Source organism: Myotis brandtii, unplaced genomic scaffold, assembly GCF_000412655.1.
Source record: "Myotis brandtii unplaced genomic scaffold, ASM41265v1 scaffold136, whole genome shotgun sequence".
Classification (NCBI taxonomy): Eukaryota; Metazoa; Chordata; class Mammalia; order Chiroptera; family Vespertilionidae; genus Myotis; species Myotis brandtii.
This window is the reverse complement of record NW_005354829.1, coordinates 6,507,637-6,531,012: the sequence shown is the minus strand read 5'-3', so window position 1 is coordinate 6,531,012 and position 23,376 is coordinate 6,507,637. Positions and strand designations below refer to the sequence as shown.

Here is a 23,376-nt window from a genome sequence, read left to right as displayed (position 1 = left end):
TTGCAGAGGTTCTTAGGTGAATTCAAGGCCAGCCAAAGCCAAGAATCACTAGACAGATTCATCTGAACCCACAGTTTTGAAGACTACTTTTATATCAGAACTAGAGGCCTGGTGCATGAAAATTCATGCATTGGAGGAGGCATCCCTCAGCCCAGCCTGCCCCCTCTAACAGTCCGGGAGCCCTCAGGGGCTGGAGGCGACCCGGTGATCAGGGTAAGGCAACGCCCCCATCACACTTCTGCTGCTGCCACTGCTGGCAGCACAAGCCTCGGCCGGCCCTGGTTACCTGAACCTCAGGCAGCCCTGGGTGGCTGAGGGGCTGAGGGTGGGTCCGGCCACACTGCGCACCTGCCACCCGCCCCACTGCGCCCCTGCCCCCCCCCCCCCCTCCCCAGTGGGGCTGAAAGGACTGGGTGACTCCGGCAGGGCTGAGGGGACTGGGCGCCACCAACGTTGTGATGGAGTGAAAGTCAATTTGCATATTCCCTCTTTATTAGATAGGATAATCAACATTTGTGTTGGATTTTTAAATGCATAACCAGTATCTGGTACCTTGCATGGCATATATAAAAACTCAAGAATTTTGTTAAGTCAATTCAGGAATGACTAAAGTAAGAGAAATGCTGCATATTGATAGTTGTATAAGATGTTGTTCTTTAAGGAATCTTATTATTTAGCTAATGTTGTAGATTGAATTCTCTCAAAAACAGATTCTGAGATGAAGATCTACAGGCAGAGAGCAATTGCTTTTGGAACAACACCTATGTGAGTGAATAAAGGGGATTCAAACCCAGGAACAGTACAGCTGCACCTAAGCATCAGTCAATGCCCTAGGGCGCTCTGCAGCTGGGGCACCCTCTCAAGTTGTCTCTATTAGTAGAAAGGGTTCCCTTGCATATCCATGACAAAGTTTTTGGATATGGGTAAGACACCTCTCTTCAGCTGAAGGTTACTCCAGAAGAGACACAGCTCAGACTCCTAAACAGCCAGCATTCCTGGCAACCATCTCAGTTTTGAAGCGACCATTGGGGTTGCAGCACCACAGCATCCACAACAGGTAGATCCAGATTATTGAATGGGGTCCAAAACCTTTGATTTAAAGGTGAGGATACTGACGCTCAAAGAGGGCAAGTGAATTGCCCAGTACCACGTGGGAATCTTACAGTCTGTCTGGGCTAGAACACCAACCAGTCTGTAGACTGTTAGACAAGTGTTTCTTCAATTATTCCCACACTTAACTTTATTATGTGCATTAGTGTGGGTTTATCTTATTACCAGTTCTATTAGGCCAGAAGAGAAACATTTTATATCTATGCTATGCATGGAAAATTGAGAAAAGATAAGTACTTTTCCAGTTGCAGTTAGAGGTGTTACTACGGATTTTTATTTGCTGGGTCAGGATAAAATACTATTTCTGCAAAGCACAGAAAGCAATTGCACAGTAAACATTTGGTTTGGATTGAGGTTTACACTTAATTATTTATGACATGAGTTTTGTATCAAATTAACAAACCAATGAGAAGTAGCGAGAATGTATAGTGTTTTACCCTGTTTGAGAATCATACCATATAAATAGAAAATACTTATAGTATTCACAGGACAAGTAATCTCACATGTGATATGAAGTTAAAAAGACCATAGCCTTTGATGGGATTTGGAAATTGCTAGTATCAAAATCCAGCATCTCTCCAAATAGATGTTTCTACTTTGTGAAAAACATTTTTTTTTGAGCCATGGATGATGTAAGTGCATAATTGAAGTTAGACAAGATTTGAAAATGTTTCTACAGGATCCAAAAGTTCCTGAAGCCCACTGCGGAGATAAATGAAATAAATGTTGTGGAACACTGTTCTTAATTATGATTCTTGGCCTATAGTAACATGCCAGACTTTGCCACACACATCCACATTTACTCATAAACACATTCTTTTCAAATAAATTATAAACTAATTAAACTCAGCTAATCATGTAAAATGTATCACTCGCTATAGTCATAAACCACTGTTCACAATTTAATGTGTGAAAACAGAATGGAAAAATACAGAAGCTGTCAAGAGAGGTAGTAATACATTAGGAAGATACAAAACAAATAACCCCTTAATTATCTGGATTCAAAAATAACTATTGACTTAGTTTCTTACCTGAGTGTATAAAATGTTTAGCTTTATATGACTGTCTGCCTGATTATCTAGAAGAGTAGTTTCACTGACCTAAAAATCTCTGTGCTCTGCCTAGTCATCTCTCTTCCCCTCCTCCAACCAATCCCTGGCAACTACTGATCTTTTCACTGTCTGCAGTTTTGCATTTTCCAGAATGTCATATGGTTAGAATCATATAGTATATAGTCTTTCCAGATTGGCTTCTTTCACTTAGTAATATGCATTTCTGTTTCACCACGTCTTTTCATGGCTTGATGGCGCATTCCTTTTTTGTGCTGAATAATATTCCATTGTTTGGATGCACCACAGTTTGTTTATCCATTCATCTATTGAAGGATTTCTTGGTTTCTTTCAGGTTTTGGCAAATACCAATAAATCTGTTATAAATATTTGTGTGCAGGCTTTTTGTGTGAACATTGTTTTCATCTCCAAGGAGCATGATTGCTGGATGCGATGGTGAAGAGTATGTGTAGTTTTTTAAGAAATCACCACATGGTCTTTCAGAGCAGCTGTACCATTTTGCATTCCCACCAGCAATGAATGAGAGTTCCTATTGGTCCTCATTCTCACTTGTATTTGGTGTTAATGTTCTGGATTTTGGTCATTCTAATAGATGTGGGGTAATATATCATTGTTCTTTAATTTGCTTACCCTGGTGACCTATAACCTGGAACATCTTTCATATGTTTATTTTTCCATCTGTGCATCTTCTTTGCTGAGGGGTCTGTTAAGGCCTTGGCTGTTGGCTCTCTCCCCCTCCCTAAATACACTTTTTATTTTAGAACAGTTTTAGATTTATAGAAAAATTGCCCAAAGACTACAGAATTCACAAATAACCCTGCATTTAGTTTTCCCTATTATTAATATTTTATATTAGTGTGGTACATTTTTATAGTTGAAGAACCTATATTGACACATTTATTATTAACTAAAATCTGTACCTCATTGAGATTTCCTTAGTTTTTATCTAATGTCCTTTTTCTGTTACAGATTCCCATTCAGGATATTCATTATATTGGTCTTTACGCCTCCTTAGTTTCCTCTCAGCTGTGAAGTTCCTCTGACTTTCTTGTTTTTCATGACCATGACAGCGTTGAGGTGTACTAGTCAGGTGTTTTGTAAAATGCCACTCAATTGGGATTTGTCTGATGTTTTTCTCATAATTAGCACAGGGATATGTGTTTTGGGGAAGCATATGTCCATATGGATTCTTGGATTTTATTTTATAGTTTAGAATATAACCCAATACTACTTTATTTTATTGCTCAAATCATTATAGGTTTGGCCATAGGGAGCTCTTTCAGTTGGGTTCTGCATATTCTCATCTGTTTTTTTCCCCCCTGATCTTACTTCTGTCACTACAAGATACCTGATTTTATTTTTTAAATCACCTCCTAGATGAGGATACCAGCATTTGTGTCCATGAAAGGAGTTGTTTCTCAGCTTATGGTCCACAGGTCTGGTAACCCTCAGCATTGCAAACTTTGCATGTATTTTTCAGGGAAGAACATAGCTTTTATCAGATTCATAGCTGTGTCTGTAACCTAAAAAGGAGGTAAAGAACTCCTGCCCTGGAGTAAACAGGAGGAATAATACAACCCACATATTTGACAACCTTGCTCTTCCTTGCTGCTTTATGCTTCTTTTATTTAGTTCATGTACTGCCAAAAGCTTTGCAGGGCCTCAGGCCCAGTGTACACATGCTGACATAGGCCATACTGAATCCAGGCCTGAGAAGATCTTTGCCCATTGCTGTGGTATTTATAACTCTTGGAAAAACAAAGCAATCCCTTTGGGCTCAAATTCCTGGTTTGAGGGATGAGATTAAGACAATATACTCATACACACCATTTCTGAAATGGCACTGTGCAGTGTGGTCACTAAAGGGTCATGTAAAAATATGAATGTCCTACAGTTAATGGAAAACTGAGCTTTTCCCCTTTGCAAAGAAATTTCTGGATTTTTCCTTTAGTGCTGGAAAACATTACATCATACAGCTATATAGCCTGATACATTCCTTGCATAACTTTGCATATTAGTAACGACTTTGGTTGGAGTTTAGGCAAGAGAACAAAAGAAGACTGGTTGTAAAAAAAGCTTTTGATATAAAATATTATTTTTTCTTGTCATTTGATCACGTTGCCTGAATAGAGTAAGTTATTTTCTTAAATTAATATCACATTTTCATGAAATCAACCCTGTTTTGCAATAATATCATAATTGTTGATAGATTTCTTGAAATAAAACAAAATAGCATAGTCAGATGGATAAAACATTAGATTGAGATTCAGAATATGAAGACTCTAATAGTGAAAGGCAGTAAGTGTGTGACCTTGCTAACATCATTTAACTCTTCTTATTTGTGCTTATTTTGTATAAATAGTACTGTTCCCTTTCCAGATTATAAGGTTATATATAGGCAAGTACAGACATAGGAAAATATGCTACATGCAAATTGTTTTAGCTCTTTGGAAGAAAGTGGCATAGGTATCTAGGCACTTAAAATGTGTTGTTGTTTTTTAATGTTTAGAGATGACTTTAAAGTTATTTTAGTATTGACTAAGCAAAATATATGATTTCATATGATATGAAAATCCCAAAATTTATGCATGTGAATATAAACTACATGAGATTTCTCTTAAATTTTGAAATGCCTCTGAAATATTAATATAAAGAAGGGTGAACTATTGACTAAATATTTGTATCAAGGCACCTGCATCAGAGCCATGAGAATACATAGTGATGAAATAAGAATAAAATGGACTATAGTATATGTGATGTGTTCCCTTTTTCAATTCAAGAGGTTGTTTTTGCCAGCCAACATTTTTTGTTTTTAACACATAAGATTTTAAAGACATATATTTTTATTTATTTCAGAGAGGAAGGGAGAGAGAGAGAGAGATAGAAACATCAATGATGAGAGAGAATCATTGACTGGCGGCTTCCTGCACACCCCATACTAGGGATTGAGCCCACAACCCAGACATATGCCCTCACCAGGACTCAAACATTGACCTCCTGGTTCATAGGTCGACACTCAACCACTGGTCCACACCAGCCAGGCAAGATTTTGTTGTTGTTGTTGGCTTTGGAGAAAAAATACAAGCATTTGGAGATAACTAGATAGAAAAGTGATACTGATTAATTGGAAAAGGTCAAATTCAGATTTTCTAGAACTAATAATTTTAAAAGCTAGTAAAACTAATTGAACTTATGGTGTGATATAATATAGATTATTGTCCTAAATAAAGCAATATAAAACAATATATGGATGGATGATCATAAGAAGATAGATAGTATTTCTTTTCCATGATGGCAGGCTTATTGTCAAATGATAACTAGAAATCTGGATTAGCAGGTTTCATTCTTGACTCTACCACTTTAGAAAACTGTCGTAATTTTTCTGTGTCTTCATTTCCACATATACCATATACTCTCTTGCTTCATTTACTCACCTACCACTCACTTTCCTACCAATCTGGCTTTTCTCTTTCACTTCACTGAATAAATGATTCTCTGTGTGGCTAATATCTCTCTTATTTAAGCAAGTATTTGTGATTATCAAATACAAGAGTGTAATGGACAAGATGATTAATTCTCTAATATCTATTTCATACCAGACTATAATCTGAGCTAATCATGATTGTTTCTTCCTCCTGGCCAGTGATTGGTTCAGCAATGTCCAATGCTAGAAAGCTTCTGAGAGAAAAAAAGTCCTTTCTCCTAAGAGGACACCACAGGAATAAATGCTCTTCCGCATCTGGAAATGATGAGTGTAACTGCTACTGCTTACAGCACATGCAGCTATCTTGAGACTAAAGTCTACCTAAAGACCTGGCAGATGAAAAGGGCTTGAGCCCAATGTGTATTTGATACTATATAAGCTGTACAGGGTTATTACAAAAAGGCAGAAGCCATTATTTCCTCAAGTATTATACTGTCTGCATCTAGTCTTATTGGTAATATACATGTAGATAAGAAAAACTACAGCCTGGCTGTAGTGGTTGAGCACCAACCCATGAACTAAGAGGTTCCTGGTTAGCTTCCTGGTTGGGGCACATGCATGGGTTGTGGGCTTGATCCCCAGTCGTGGGTGTAAGGGAGGCAGCTGATGGATGTTTCTATCTCTCTATCCCTCTCCCTTCCTCTCTCGCTAAAATCAATAACTACAAAATAATTGGCAATGTATATTTATCAGTTTGTCTTCATTAGAGTAAGGTGGGATGATTGAGACAAGATTTTAGAAAGTCAATCTTGAAAGATGGTTTGGGTTTAGATTAATACAATAAGAAGTGGAAATTACAATATTCCAGGAAGGGGGTTTTATTCTGAGCCAGTGAATGAAGGAAGGACAAAATTTGCTAGTGAATTAGAATAGCTAGAAAATGAGTTTGATTGACACAGCTTACAGCTTATAATTGGGTCTATTAAGTAAACTGGAAATAGGCATATTAATAAGAGAAAAGGTATTCAAACTTAATTTTCAATATTACATGCACAGGTACATTACAATAAAAAAAAGTGAATACCCCAAAAATAGTGAGATTTGAGAGCTTACATATCATCTTTTTTTAAAATATATTTTTATTTTTTAACTATATTTTTACTGATTTCAGAGAAGTAGGAAGAGGGAGAGATAGAAACATCAATGATGAGAGACTATCATTGATCAGCTGCCTTCTGCACGCCCCACACTGGGGATCAAGCCCACAACCCGGGCATATGCCCTGACTGGGAATCGAACCATGACCTCCTGGTTCATCGGTCAGTGCTCAACCACTGAGCCACACCGACTGGGCTTATATATCATCTTAACGGGGGGGAGAGGGGCGTGGGGGATGTAGGCCACTAAGGGAGCATTAATGATTTATAGGAAAGATGAATTGGCCATTTAAAATATAGAAAAATATGATACTTTATTACAAAGTTTGTCTGGTGTGCTGTCCACTTCTACTCTCCTCTCCTGTGATAAAAGTGAGTCTTTCCTAGTTGAAATTTCTGGGGAGGGGTTCTATGATAATTGAATTCATTTTGGAGGATCTGTTTATTGGCAGATAAGGAGAGTTCAAAGAAGGTCTCTCCCTTCATTTGCTATTTTCCAAGTGTCTTTAGCTCAAAATAATCCTTATGACAAAGGGATTTATTGTAGGGTGGCATATTCTGCCACTCTTCACAGCTGGAAGAAAAAAAATCAGGCTGGAAAGTTCTCTACTACAAAAACTAGTGTTAATTGTCTTTATGCTGTCTGGTCGTTTCATTGTTTAGAAGGAAGATACTTATGAAAGATTTTATATCAAGAGGCACAATAATAGCACTCTTTAATTGAACCAATATGAGTATTTTGTAATTGATCAATTATTTTCTCATCTCATGAATGAGAAATCTTGTAAGTGAGTTTGAACACTAATTTGCATCCTATATCCCACATGCCTTCATTCTCTTCAGGATTTTCTTTGATAAGGGTGAGAGTTGGCTTTAAAGAGGTTACAATTTCACCCGCAATGAAATGAAATCTTATTACCAGTTCCAACTCTCTGCAACTTTGGTCTAAATAAGACCATGAGAAACAATTTTAAAGTACTATATAATCTCCTGCAATTTGGGGAGTTTTAACTAATTTGATTTTCACTTTTTAAAAAATGTTTTGGACTCTGATAGCTACTTGAAAAAGGTTTATCAATCCATATTATTGTTAGATTTTTCATGAATTTCTTAATATTGATCACATCTTACCTCTAGTGGTTGAATCTTTGCAGCAGACTGTATGATAATTAACTCAGAACAGAATTGCCTGATAGATAAGAGCTGGGATTTCAAAACAAAGCCCCGGCCAATACATCCAAGTTTGATTCATATAAATGAATATCATTTATGAAATTGACATTTTACCATATCAATAATGAATGGACAGTGCTAGATGCTCCAAATATAGTTTTAATCTTCCTTGTGGTTCTCATGGATTTTTTTTGTATTGGGAAAATGATTATATGATCAGAGTTCATGGGTGTTAAAACAAACCCAAACAAATAATAACCAAACATTTTCCATTGGTTTCCAAGGAAATGTGTGTGTGTGTTTAAAGTATTGCCAAGCAACTACCAATTTAATCGATTCATTGTTCAAAGTTAATTGGAATAGAAAAATATGGCAGTTTTTTTTCTCTTTTTAGTCATTGACAGCAAACACATATAATAGAAAGAGATAGTTGTATCTTGTAGCTCTGTATTTTCCCTGTTTAACTGGTCTGATAACAGAGACCTTCTCTGACCAATTTGAACTGTCATCCTCAAAAATAAAAACAGCCAGTTATTTTATTGGAAATTGAGTTTATTTGGGAATAGCAGAGAGTTGCAATTTGGGACAAGCAAGCTCAGGTGAACCATAGGCAAGTCCAAAGAGACAAAGGGAAGGTTAGCTTTTGTTAGGTTTTAGGAGGAAATTGGGGAGGGTTGTCCATTGGAGAACAAGAGTTCAAGGTTGTGGTGGTTTTTCATAGATCTGCAAGGGGTGGTTAATGTGTTGCTGCTGGGGCAAGGAGATCTTCCTTTTTATAAAAGCAGGAGATAGAATCCTAAGTGAAAAATGTCCTCCCTTCTTGCTGGTTTTGTCGGTTGCAAGAAGTGGTACTTGCATGAGAGCTCCCCCTACAGGGCTTTTCAACTCCATTTTAAATGAGGTTTCCTTTAGCAGTATATGTATTTTCACACCCCCTTCCAACATATTTAACTCGATGAGAACATTCATTGTGTATTTCTTGGACAATATAATTTTATAAATATCAGCATGATTTTTAAAAATTCTTAGACTATCTCTGTGGCCATCTTACGGTATCCACATACTCCCTTAAGCAGAATGTTCATATTATACTACATTATTAAAAATGACATATCTTTTGCTGTTATCTCATTGTCTGCACTCTCTTGGTTTGGTGCTCATCTAGATTTTGATTGAAGCTTGCTTCAGGACAAGTAAGATGTCTGCTTAATTTTATTTAAAAGAAAGTTGGAGTATTTAGGACAGTGTTTTATTCATTTGGTAAAAATAAGTGCTAAAGTACTTTTTTATTGGTTTTATTTCTCATGGCACATATATTTCAGCCTACTGACAATGTCTACTACTTTTCATTTACTTCTATTTGGAAACTCCATGCTGTAATTGTAGATTTGTCTCGAGAAGCCAAGTCTTTTCTTCATTGAAAATGACCCATTCCTATTGATTGCCATTTCTAAATACTTATCAGGATCTTGTTTTGTTTTTTTCTCTTATAGCCAGCAGTCACCAGAGGACCTTGCCCGAGTCCCTGCCAACTCCACTAGCAATATCTTGAATAGGCTACTGGTCAGTTATGATCCCAGGATAAGACCAAATTTCAAAGGTTTGTTTTTTTCCCCCCTCAAATATCTTCTTCTTTGTAATTTAAACATTATTTTTATATATGAAATCATTTAATTATGATGTTAAAAACAAGATTGCAAATTGATATGTCCTGTAATGAACTTAGATTCAGAGTAATGCCACACATAGGCAAAATAATAATTCTAATAGTTTTATATGCTTCCCAGTTTGTATAAAAAGGTATATTGTGAACTAACAGGCTAACCTCTGTAATGGGTTTTCTGAGTACTTAGTATTCTTAACCTTAGTGATTCAAAATGTAGGCTCTGGCTACAGAGCTGGCTTTCATTCACAGACATCAAAATTATAGTTTGTAGGAAAGTGGCCACATACTTATATAGGAATAGAGAAATGTTCTGATTTGTATTTAGATTATCTTTTTACGTTTTCTAGCCTTTCACACTGATAAAACGTTTTTTCCTCTGCACTTTTGCTGAAAAAAAAAAAAGATGGAAGATGGTCATATGGGTTTTAAAAACACAGTAACTTGTGTGAATAATAGTGAAGCATGTATTTAGCCTCTGAAGTATTTAAAAGACTGTTTTCTACAACAGAGATTGATTTTATTCCAACAAAATACTACTCTTTATCACACTTTCCAAGAAGAAAATTCCTACTTGCTATGAAAGTCATGAGAAGATTGTATAGGGAAGCAAACTTTTTTTTTTCTTTTTCTTGCTTTAATTTTTACTTGTTTGTCCTCTTGATGAGTTAGAAAAAGCAATATGAAAAAAATCTCCTCTGGAAAACTGTAATCCTAAGGACAGGTATTAATGTAGATCAGATTATCAGCATAAAGCTTGATTTTTTTTTTCCTTCACAGAAAAAAAAAGTCTGCAGCTGCTTCTAGTCAACTGAAGTTATACAACTATGTTGTAAAAACAGGGTTTTTTGTTCATTACCAGAACCTATTCAGTTACTTTCAACAACAGCCATGGCCTGGATTGTCACATGTCTAGCATATATTGATTCACCACCTGTTTTTCATCAGTCAGTGGTTATGTGGCTGAAAGGCTAAATTCACATTTTCCCTTTGTTAGCCCAACCAGCAGCCCACAACGAGTAAAGAAAAAAGAAAGCAAGAAAGAAATTTGCAACATTATACCTTAGTTCTCACTCCATGAACTTTCAAATTATTTTCTAAAAGGTCAGGCAAAAATCTTTATAATGACTCTTATATGTCTGATTAATTTTGCAATTGCATGAATTAGAAAGAAAAGTATAGTAAATGTAAGCGAAGTCTATTGAATATTGCTTACCAAGGCAAGTAAGAACTTCAGATGATTATACAAATTTTAAAAAATTACACCATATTTTTAAATGATGTTTTGTAAAGAATAATTTACATTTTCTTAAAGTAAATGCATCAACCCAATTTAAAAATTTTTAAAAGGTAAATGTATGTTCTCAGTCTCTACAATTTAATAGATAAATATTTCTGAAAAAATAACATTATAAAATACAACTTAACTCATTTTTTATTTGCGTTATGATCCCTATTTAGAAAAATAAGTTAATAGTAATTGTGAACATGGTATACTGAGACCACTGATTTATAATTTTACATCACATGTGGGTTGGTAAAAATATAAAAAACAAATACATAAACTCTGAAATATGTAGATTCTGACCAAGCTTTTTTACAGCTACTAAATATATCTTTAATTTTTATTCACAGGCATTCCTGTTGATGTAGTAGTAAACATTTTTATCAACAGTTTTGGATCCATTCAAGAGACAACAATGGTAATATTACAGTTAATTTAATATTCTAATCATCAAAATTTAAACTAGAGCATAGTGAAAGTAATATTAAAACTGAAAAATATTGAGTAACTCTAAGGAAAAATGCATGCTCACTCCTGGGATAAAATAATCCAGTTCTAAGGTTTTGTTAAGTTAGTGATTTCAGTGCCTATGATATTTTGCAATTCAAATTTAGCCTTAATACTGCATTGGAAAAATTACCATACTCACTCTGAACAATTAATTGGATGCCACATGGGAAAAAAGGATTTATGCAATTAATACCCTGAGACAACATTTCCTCCTCCAATATGCGAAGATGTATGAGCATTCAAAAATATTTGATTGTTGACAGTTTTTTTCTTCTAGTTTCTTGGGGAGAATCTTTGTTTTCTCTGTTGTGCTAATTTTGTGATGTGTGGAGCAGAGAATTATAAAAAGCAAAATTGATTTTCATAAAATATGGCCATGGAGCTCCCTGAAAAGATTGTCACCTAGGGAAGAGGGAGATGAGTGGGAAGGAGGGAGAGGAGGATCCTGTCTTGAAGGAACAAAAAAGAAAGATATCAGGGAATAACTACTATTCCTGATGAATTAAACTTTAGAGTCAAAGACAGCTATCCAGTGAGATTAGATTTCCTGAGTGATCTATGATGTAATTTATCCCTCAGCTTCTCTAAACATATTCAATAAAATTTATATGCTTTTTGATGTTTTAGAATATAGATCTGTGCTCTTTTTTTTTTTTAAAAAAACTACATGCTAAAATTATACTTCAGGTGGGAGAAAGAAGGCGCAGGTTGTGTGTGTGTGTGTGTGTGTGTGTGTGTGTGTGTGTGTGTTTTGAGATACTTACATTTTTATTAAGTCATAAGGTGTGGATTGAAAGCCTAATAATAATGGTTACAGCACAGTATACTTATTCAGGGAATATCTCAGACTAGAGAATGAATAATTGAAACTATTCCTTTATTCCTAGTAGCAGCTTGGTGTGTTACAAAAGGAATTGTATATTGCATTTACATTATAATGCCTATTTTTATCTCTAATTGTGATGAGAATGCCATGTATTTATTTTTATACTAGTAAAAGCATGTATTTAGCCTCTGAATAATTGATTTTCTTAGACAATGTGTAAATATTTTTAGAGAAGTATTTAAAAGACAATTTTGGAATCAAGTCCAAAATTGACTTTCAGTGACGTTTTAGTTCACCTAAATGACATAGACATACAGTATAGATCAATAGATGACAGCTCTGAAATATAATGTACAGTACCACATATCACTATGGAGATAAGTATAGCACTCATTAATTCAATATACTATTAGTCTATCAAAGCACTTCACTCTTCAAGAGCAAGAGCTGTCATTTTTCTCACAGGGAAACTTTAAGGGGAGCTATTTGGTCTCCACACACTACTCTGTACAGTTTTATTTTTCACTAGTGTCTTGGTGCACGATTTGTGCACATTGAAAGGAAATTAGAAGAAATATTTTAATATTGCTATTCGCCGTTTCTCTATAATAGAAGTGTCAACCATTTTGTCTCTTGCATAGACTCATCACAGTAGCTAGCCCAAAATATTTATTGCTGGGACCAGATTCAAGCAATTCTCCTATGGAGTCTTTGTTCCTACTATTTATCCCTGATCTCCATCTATCTTCTAATTAGAGTCTTTTATGGCTACTCTGACTCACTTTGTGCCCTCTTTTCAATCCAAGTCTTTCATTTCTAGCATTTATTTGTTAATGTAATCTGATAGCTTCTTTTTGTGTGTGTATTCTTTTTATTCTCTAATGGACTACAAAGCTCTTAAAGTCAGAAATAATGCAGTCTACTTCATTTTCCATAAGATACAGATGACAATAGTCACTCAATAAATAGTGAACACATAAATAAAATATCTTGTACTAGCTAATGTTGATTGAGTAGTTGGATAAATAAATTCTGCTATTTGCCTAGCACCACGTGAATTCATGTAGCAATAAAACAATTGACAGAAAAATTTTAAACAATAGATCCATGTAGAACATTTGTTTGGTTAAATAAAAGACTAAATAATGTTACTATTTTATAGTGTTCATTTTGGAAATTTTAGAGACCTTTATTTAGAGAATAAAATTATTTTTATTTGTTATTTCTTTTGCTAAAATAATCTAGATGAAAACCAAACTGCCTTTCAATTTATGTTGTGTAGACAGTCTAAAGGTTCAGAATGAGAACATCCTCATCAAGTAGACTTATTTTACCATAATTATTTTTTGCTTTTAGCAATGCTTATTTCAGACACATCCCTACAAAAAAAACAATATTATATAGAGATGTCTTTTTTAAAAGTATATTTTTATCAATTTCAGAAAGGAAGGGAGAGGGAGAGAGAGAGAGAGAGAAACATCAATGAGCACATAGAATAATTGATTGATTGACTGCCTCCTGCACACCACACACGGGGGATAGAACCCAAAACCTGAACATGTGCCCTGACCTGAATTGAACCGTGACCTCCTGGTTCATAGGTCCACACTTAATCACTGAGCCACACCAGCTGGGCTATAGAGATGTTTTTGAGGCTGTCATATTTTATAGATTTGCTCAATCTTTTAAAAAACAAATGGTCTGAGATTTGTTGCTTAATAGTTAGGATAGGCACAAGCTATTATATAGAGACTAGAGATCCTTTCACAGTCCGGGAGCCCTAAGGGGATGTCCGACTGCAGTTTATGCCTGCTCCCTCTGGGCCTAAGCTGCAGTCGGACATCTTTAGTGCCACTGCGCTCGCCAGCCGTCAGCCCAGCTTGTGGCTGAGCGGCATTCCCCCTGTGGGAGTGCACTGACCACCAGAGGGCAGCTCCTGCATTGAGCATCTGCCCCCTGGTGGTCAGTACATGTCATAGCAACCAGTTGTTCTGCTGTTCAGTTGATTTGCATATTACCCTTTTATTATATAGGACTAGAGGCTCAGTGCACGAAATCGTGCACGGGTAAGATCCCTAGGCCTAGCCTGCGATCAGGGCCATCTTCCGCCAGTTCACCAGTCCCCAGTCCCACCCCGCCACCACCCACCCCGGTTCCCCGTTAAACATCCAGCAGTTGGAGCCTGTGGATCAGGGGAAAGGGATTGAGAGGTAGTCAATGCACCTCATAGCGACTAGTTGAGCGGTCATTGTGGTTGTTATGCCATTATGGTCACTGGGCTTTTATTATATAGGATAGTTAACATTAAGATATCTTCTAAGGAGAAAAAATGAATTTAAGATAAAACTTCTTCATTACCTATTATAAACACTTGTCAATAGAGATGGCTTAGGAGAGTAACTAAAAAGTTATAATTAAATGGATGAGAATTATATTATGAGAGGATATTCTTTTTTCTTCCAATCACCTGGGATGAGCTTACTTTTCTTTTTTTTTAGTCTTTGAGGTATAGTTAACAAATAAAATTGTAAGATATTTAAAGTGTACATGATGATTTGATGTACATCTACATTGTGAAATGATTCCTCCTCCCATCAAATCAACACATCCATCATATATGTGAGACCATTTAAGTTCTATTCTCTCAGCAAATTTTAACTCTCTCAGCAGATTTTAATTATACAATACAGTGTTATCAACTGTAGTTACCATGTTATATTCAGATCTTATTTATTTTATAACTAAAATAAAGTTTATACATTTTATCAAGCTCTCCATATTTCCCACATCTCTAAGACCCTTTGCAATAGCATGGATGGACCTAGAGAGTATTATATTAAGTGAAATAAGCCAGTCAGAGAAAGACAAATACTATATGGTTTCACTTATATGTGGCATCTAATGAAGAAAATAAATTAACAAGCAAAATAGAAACAGACATATAGATACGTAATACAGACTGACAGCTGTGGACCAGGGTGTAAAAGGTGAAGTGATTTAGCAAACAAACAAACAAACAAACAACCCAGACACAGCCGGTGTGGCTCAGTGGTCAAGTGTCGATCTATGAACCAAGATGTCACTGTTCAATTCCCGGTCAGGGCACATGCCTGGGTTGTGGGCTCAATCCCCAGTGAGGGGTGTGCAGAAGGAAGCTGATCAATGATACTCTTTCATCGTTGATGTTTCTATCTCTCTCTCCTTCTCCCTTCCTTGCTGAAATCAATAAAAATATATTTTAAAAAAGACAAAACAAACACATACAGCAGTATGGTGATTGCCAGAGGGAAAGTGGGGTGGGGGAGGTGGAAGAGCACAAAGGGGGGATAAATGGTGGCAGAAAGAGACTTGACTTTGGGCGGTGAGCACATGATGCAGGATGTAGATGATGTATTATAGAGTGGAGCACTTGAAACCTGTATGGTTTTATTAGCTAATGTCACCCCAATCCTATATAATAAAAGCCTAATATGCAAATTGTCCCCTCGGGTGGTTGTTCGACCTGGATACTGGGGGTTCGACCAGGAGACTGGAAGTTAGACTGCTCGCTATGACATGCACTGACCACCAGGGGGCGGAGTGGAACATGGTGGGCATCTGCGATGCCGCACTGGCAGCAGGAGGCAGTGGAGGTGCTGCCGGCCCCAATGGGCCCCAATGAGAGCAGGACCGCAAAAGGATGGTGAAACAGGTGAGCGTGCGGCACCAGACCAAGGCGGGTATGAGCGGGAGCCCGATCATCCTGCAAATGGCAACCAGCGTTGGCAGCAGGAGCAGGGCCACCACCCAGCTCTGAGGTGCTGAGGAAGCTGGGCGGGGGCCTGGCCCCGATCGATCACCCTGCAGGCGGGATGGTGGAGCAGGTGAGGGGGCAGCTCCAGGCCAAGGCAGGGTGCCAGGCAGGGCTGCGGGGCTGCAAGGCTAGGGGTGCGAGTTGGGGCCCAATCCCTGCAGGCCACCCCGAGGGACCCCACCCATGCACAAATTCGTGCACCAGGCCTCTAGTAAATTCAATAAAAAAGTAAGAAGAATGGTTTGTTAGAGGCTAGGTGGCATCTGCTCTCCAGTAATGTTTATAATTTCTGTTGGTTTTTTCATTCAATTCTGATGTTTGGCTTAAATCAGCAGGATTTTTCATAATTGAAAATGTGAACTATTGCACTTGGGGAAAAATTGGGTATTACGGTTCATTGTAATAATCTATACACAGGCCCTTTACCTCACCAGGCATAATAAGAGCTCTTTTCATCGAAATAAAAGTTTGTTTATATAATCCATTTCCTTTCTTTGGTCTAGGCATGCTTTGTAATTATATTCAATTATTGCACTACAATTCATGGTCCTGTCAGACTTTTTGTGCCTTTCTGCCACATTACTTTTTTGCTTGTTTTAATAATAGATCTCAACTCTTTCTGAACAACACAGTTGTGCCTGTCAAGAAAGAATGATCATATTTGGGATCAGCTAAAAAAGCTTTATTGTAGTCCTTGGTTATTACTCATCTTTGGTGTTTTTAAAACAATTTTATTTTCTATATTTCCTTCTATATAGAGATTTAAATTTATTTCCTTAAAACTTGTCTTAGCTTTATTATTCCTTGTATTTTGTTGTTTTTGTTTTTTTTAACTTTCCAGCATTATTTCATTTATTATAGAATAATATTATATATACAGGGTAGAGCAAAATTTGGTTTATAGCTGTGAGCACATGAAACAGAGTTTATTCTTTTATTATTATTTATTAATTATTGTATTATTTTTCATAAAAACAATTGTAAAACTACTTTTGCTCCATCCATATTTGTTCCAATTGTGTTTTATTTTCTATTTTGGATCATAAATACACAAGCCTTAAAATGTTTTTATATTTATTTTTTCTCATGTCAGTCATCTTTAGGGTTTATGCCCTGTGGTAGGCTAAGTAATGGTCTCCCAAAGATGTCTGTGCTCCAATTTTTGGAACCTGTGCTGTTGTTTTATACAGTAAGAAGTACTTTTGCATGTGATATAATTAAGGATCTTGAGATGGGGGCCTAGTATAATCATAAGGGTCCTTATGCTGGGGAGGCAAGAGGGTGGGAGACAGAATTAGTGGCTGCAATGCAGACAGTATGAATTCGCATGATATGAGTTAGCGGCCACAAGTCTAGGAATGCAGGCGGCCTGGAGAAGCCGAGAAAAGCGAGGAACTGGACTCCCTTCAGAGCCTCCAGAAGGAACCGGCCGAGGATGCCTTGCCTTCAGCCCAGTAAAACTGATTTTGATGTTCTGAACTATAAGGTAATAATTTGGTGGGTTTTTTTTGAAGCCACTTGGTTTTTGGTAACTTGGTTACAGAAGCAGTAGGAAATTAATATGCATGCTGATGAACACTTGTTAATTTTTTTTCCCCAAATACTGTTGGAGGATTATCTGATTACATATAACTTCCTCCCAAATGTGGCTGGAGGGTTATCTGATTATATATATAACTTTTTCAATATATGGAAATGCCAAAATAACCAGTGGCTTTTTTTTTTTATTCAGTGATTACTGAAAAGTCTCACTCTTTAAAGTAAATCATAATAAGGACAATTTGAGAGAATCTGTGTTTTTAATAGTTAAAAATATACTATATGTCTCCTTTTTTTGTCGAAGTTACTTTTTTAGTGTGTCTGCCTTAAAACAAAGAATAACATAATTTGTTATTCATACCTTCCTTTCTAACCATTTTTTTCCTCCAGCTTTATTATTTCAGAAGCATTGGTAATTAAATATCATAAGAGTATTGTACTAGGCAATAAGGAAAGATGAGAAATGTCCAAGTTTTATTTTCTCCTTCCAGTAATTTGTCACTGTTATCAGTTGATATAGGAAAAATTAAGTTGATGGTGTGACCGATACTAGAGAAATATCCTAACCGTCAAAATACCACAAAAGTCATCTCTTTATTCCTGAATTTAATAGAAGTATGTTGGACACTTTCTATATAGACAGTTAAGCAGACTGCTACTCTCATGCAGTGTATAGTTTAATGTTTCATCCCCTAGCAGGCACTCCTAACAAAAATGGACTATTGGCAGAGGTCTATAACATTTAAATATTCATAAGGTGTTATTAAATAATATTTGACTACAAATGTTGAAATGACATATTGAGAAAATTGCTAAAAATATAACCCAGGAATTTTTACTGGTAATTTGTTATTATGCAGTTCTTATGTGAAACTTCTAACCTCACTAACAACTACATTTAAATCCTTTTGAAACCAGGCTTATTACAATTCTGTTGACAGAACTATAATTATAATGCTGCCAGATGCTGTGAGAATTGATCTCCTTTATTTCCTTGAATGATTTTTTAAAAATCAGAATGTAAAGGAAACAAATGAGTTAAAGGCTGCCTATGTGAGAGTTAGGTAAAAATTACAAGTAGGCAGAAGAACTATCCTAACAACAATATAAAATACAGATAAGTTGTTTTTAATGTTAAAATATCATTAATGAAACTAAATCAGTTTTAATGTCTTGTTCTGAAATGTTTTATTGCCTTGAAGAAATAGCTTAATTTGGCTGTTAATTGATACTGAACGTTTTGGAGACCATCCATTTTTCAGATAATGACTAATAGTGTGTAGTTTGGAGTCAACAATGAGGAGTATTTGTCACCAAGTTCTCTGAAAACAATTAAGTAATTTTGCATTGATAAAAGAAGTCTCTTTCTGATGGGAGTTTGTTCATTGCAAAATAAATGATAGAGCTATAATTATTGTGATTGAGTAATTGAAAATGAAAATAAATAGATTTCAAAGATAGTTATTTAATATAGAGGCATTTGAAATGCAAATAACTACCAGTCATTTAGAAATGTTCATAAAACATTAACCAAAGCATGCTAACTAATGAGCTTTTGTATTTTAATGAGTATTTAATTCAAACTATTACTTTAAATTAATTGTAAAATTTTAAAACATTTTTAAAAGATATATAAGCATGCTGCAACTTGTATTGAATCATAATAGTATATACCTACATACCTAATAGAAAAGCATCTTTGAGGCACTTTTATAATGCAACTAGAGGCCCAGTGCACGAATTTGTGCATGGGTGGGGTCCAGCCGGCCTGCCTTGATCGGGGCCTGATCAGGGTCGGGCCGGCTGCGGGGAGGGGCTGAGGGTAATTGGCCGGTGGGCCCCGCCCCCAATTTGGTGTGGGGGGCTGATCAGGGGTGGGGCTGGCCATAGGGAAGGGCTGTGGGCAATGGGCCGGCTGGGGGTAGGGACCACAGGAGGTTGGAAGGCCGGCCCCACCCCAGATCTGGCCAGTTCACTGGCCATACTGGGTGTCATAACAACTGGTCTTTCCGGTCGTTAAGGCGTTCTAGATGCTGGCTTTTTATATATATAGATGGTGAGACACAATGATCAAGAATGACACAGAAAAGTAAGCAGTTACCAATTTTTTGGACATGCTCACTGAAATATAAGACTCAGAGCTTACGTGGTATATTCAGTTTACACTAGTGTGCTGAAAGCAAGAATAATTCAGGAGATGCTCAAAAACAATACTTTAGCACTGTTTTAAGAATTGTGACCCAGGAGTAGATAACTGTTAGGAATAACTCTAGGTCAATATGCATAGACCAGAGCAAACCAAATTAGTACACTATATGAAGATTTTTTTCTGACGCACAGCATTTTTATCACTATTACCAACTTTATAAAAGAATAAGTACAAAATAAAGCATATATCATAATAAGAAGAAATACATGCGTTTAGTGCTTAATATGGACTTTATATATAATATCTCATTGACTCCTTATAAAAGCCCTATGTTGTATTATTTTTACCTCCCTTTATTTAGACTTGAAACTTTCACATATTAATTCTCTGTAATATTGCCTTTTTAAATTTTATGTTTTTATTGATTTCAGAGTGAGGAAGGGAAAGGGAGAAAGAGACGGAAACATCAATGATAAAAGAAAATTATTTATTGGCTGCCTCCTGCACGTCCCCCACTTGGGATCGAGCCCACAACTGGGCGTGTGCCCTGACTGGGAATCAAACCATGACCTCCTGGTTCATGATCAACACTCAGCCACTGAGCCACACTGGCCAGGCTATCATATTACTTTTTATATGCCAATCTACCAAATAATGTTTTTGTTAAAACCATCACTCATTTGCAGAATATTCAGTTTGATTGTATTGACCCTCTGTGAAACTTTCTGCTGTTGACCATCTTAAAGTTTTTGCCTCTTTGCTTTGGTGTAATCCTGTTCCAAGGCTTTCCTTCTTTTTCTCAGTCTTCTAGCCTTCCCTGGAAATGTTTGCCCTCCCCAGGGTTATTATTATTATTACTAGTGACCCAGTGCATGGATTCATGCACATTGAAAGGAAATTAATTAGAAGGTGGCCAGCGGGGTGGGACTGGGCGAGACAGGTGTACACTCCCTAGATCCAACCTCCCGAGGTCCCTCTCCAGCATCTGTGGAGTGAGTTGGGTCCCTCTGGAAGGTGGGGTCCCTCAGCCTGGCCTGTGGATATTGGGCCAAAACCAGCTCTCCAATATTCCCCGAGGGGTCCCAGAGTGCGAGAGGACACTTGGCAAAGTTGCTGTTGTACAGGGTGTGGAACACAAGTGCAAGCATGCAGTAAACAAGATTTGGGGCCAACAGTGCCCCATCAACAACATAACCCAAGGCTGAAGGTGGTATTGCACAGCGCCACAAGGAATCGGGCTCCCTCCTCTCTGGTTTAGGGGTGCGTCACCCGAGAACCGCCACTGCCAAGTTACTGCAGCTTGGCAGCTCCTGTGTTGAGCATCTGCCCTCTGGTGGTCAGTGCACATCATAGCGACTGGTTGGATGGTAGGAGGGACACTTAGCATAGTAGCCTTTCATATATATACTAGAGGCCTGTTGCATGAAGAGATTCGTGCAATAGGCCTTCCCTTTCCCTGGCTGCTGGCACCGGTTTTCCTCCGGCACCCAGGACCCAGGCCTTCACTCTGGCCGGAGCCTTCAGTCTTTGCTCCACTGCTATGTATGCAAATTAACTGCCATCTATGTTGGGTTAATTTGCATACTCTCCTGATTGGCTGGTGAGCGTAGCGGAGGGACCATCAATTTACATGTTTGTCTATTATTATGTAAGACTAGAGGCCTGGTGCACGACATTCCTGTATGTGTGGGGTCCTTAGGCCTGCCTGGCAATCAGGGCCAATCTGTGCAGTGACTGGTGGGACAACCAGAGCCCCGCTGGCACCTGCCTTGGCCTGGTGTTGTTCCCACTCACCAGCTCCCCCATCTCACCGCAGTCCCATTCTCGTTGGTGCCCATTGGGGCTGGCAGCACTTCCACTGCCGCCTGCTGCCAGCACTGCATCACCAACGCCCACCATGTTTTGGGCCATCCCCTAGTGGTCAGTGCACATCTAACTCCCGGTCAGTAGAACTCCCACCCATTGGGGAAAATTTTCATATTAGTTTTTTATTATATAGAATAGATTATTATTTTTTTTCCCCCTACACTCTAAGTAGAATTAGTGTTGATATTTTGGGTAATATTTTCAAGGCTCATTCATGTGGTAACATGTATCAGAATTTCATTCCTTTTTATGGTTGAACTAGTGGCCCAGTACACGGATTCATGCACATTGAGAGGAAATTAATTAGAAGAAATATTTTAATATCGCTAGTCACCCTTTTCTCTATAATAGAAGTGTCAACCAAATTCATGATCGACAATGACAGATGCAAACACACACATGCAATCGGTGCCAGCGAGAGCTTTATATGTATCACGCATTCGTGAGTGAACTTAGCCTTTTCTATTTATAGAATAAACGTGCTTAATTAGTCCTGCTTTCTGATTTAGCTAAACTTTTTCCAGCCCAGTGAAGCACCCCAACTTCTCTTTCAGGTAATTGTCAGCAACACAGCAGTAAATATCAACACGAAGCACATTATTATTGTAGATCACTCACAGAGAACAAAGGATAAAATATTTAACTGCAGCAGTGTTTAACTATATTCTGTGCAGTGAGAAAACCTGAAGTCATTTTCAAGGTCCACCATTTCTTCTTTCTAGTTGGGTCAAGTTTCTAAACTTTCTAAATCTCCATTTTCTGGCTAATGAAAAGAAAATAGGATTCCACTGAGTCTCCTATCTACCTACTCCAGGACTTCTGTGAGGTCAAATGAGATGAGGCACAGGGAAAATGCTTCACAGACATTTGGTTAAAGTATGAAATGTTTGCACCTGACTATAAAGCAAGTGATGTTCCTGGGCTGAAGAAACTGCAAGGAGACTAGTTGTTGCTAGGGAGAGGAAGCTAGGAGTGGCTACGTGGTGTTATTACCCAGCACCCACAGAGACCATTTCCAGGCTGGGCTGGGCTGTGGACTGCATTTTGCACCATGGGGTTTTGGCATTGTGGGCTGCGATTTGGTGGGGTGTCACTTTAGGGTGGTGGCAGGGCCTGCATCCCACTTTGGGGAAGCCAACTGTTGCTTTGTGGGCACCAGGTCAGCAGTGCCATTTCTCTGTGCACGTCATGGCAGCTCCTGTGTTGAGCATCTGCCCCCTGGTGGTCAGTGCGCATCATAGCGACCAGTCATATGGGCAGAGGAACACCTAGCTTATTAGCCTTTTATATCTATACTAGAGGCCTGTTGCACAAAAAGATTCATGCAATAGGCCTTCCCTTTCCCTAGCTGCCGGCACCGGTTTTCCTCCGCCACCCGGGACCCAGACCTTCGCTCCGGCCGGAGGCGCCTCCAAGCCTCTCGCAGCTCTGGTGGCCAGAGCCGCCTTCAGTCTTCACTCTGCTGCTTCGTGCCTACGTATGCAAATTAACCACTATCTTTGTTGGTGGTTAATTTACATATCTTGCTGATTAGCCAATGGGAGGCGTAGCGAAGGTATGGTCAATTTTAATCTTTGTCTATTATTAAATAGGACTAGAGGCCCAGTGCACAAAAATTTGTGCACTCAGAGGGGGGGGTCCCTCAGCCCGGCTTGCGCCAATTTGCAGTCCAGGACCCCTTGGGGGATGTCCACCTGTCGATTTAGGCCCACTCCCCGGGGGATCAGGCCTAAGCTTGCAGTCAGACATCCTTCTGGCAGCCAGGGAGCCCTCGGGGGATGTCCGACTAAAGGCTTAGGCCCCCAAGGGAT

General features: G+C 37.9%; 1 protein-coding gene across 1 annotated transcript in view; it reads left to right on the top strand.

Annotated features, from left to right (window-relative positions):
* Positions 1 to 23,376, top strand: part of GLRB (glycine receptor, beta) — a 51,942-nt gene that overhangs the window by 6,608 nt on the left and 21,958 nt on the right. The window contains exons 3-4 of the mRNA XM_005860539.2: positions 9,428 to 9,534; positions 11,233 to 11,300. Of these exons, the coding sequence (XP_005860601.1) occupies positions 9,428 to 9,534; positions 11,233 to 11,300 (175 nt within the window). The remainder of the gene's footprint in view (positions 1 to 9,427; positions 9,535 to 11,232; positions 11,301 to 23,376) is intronic.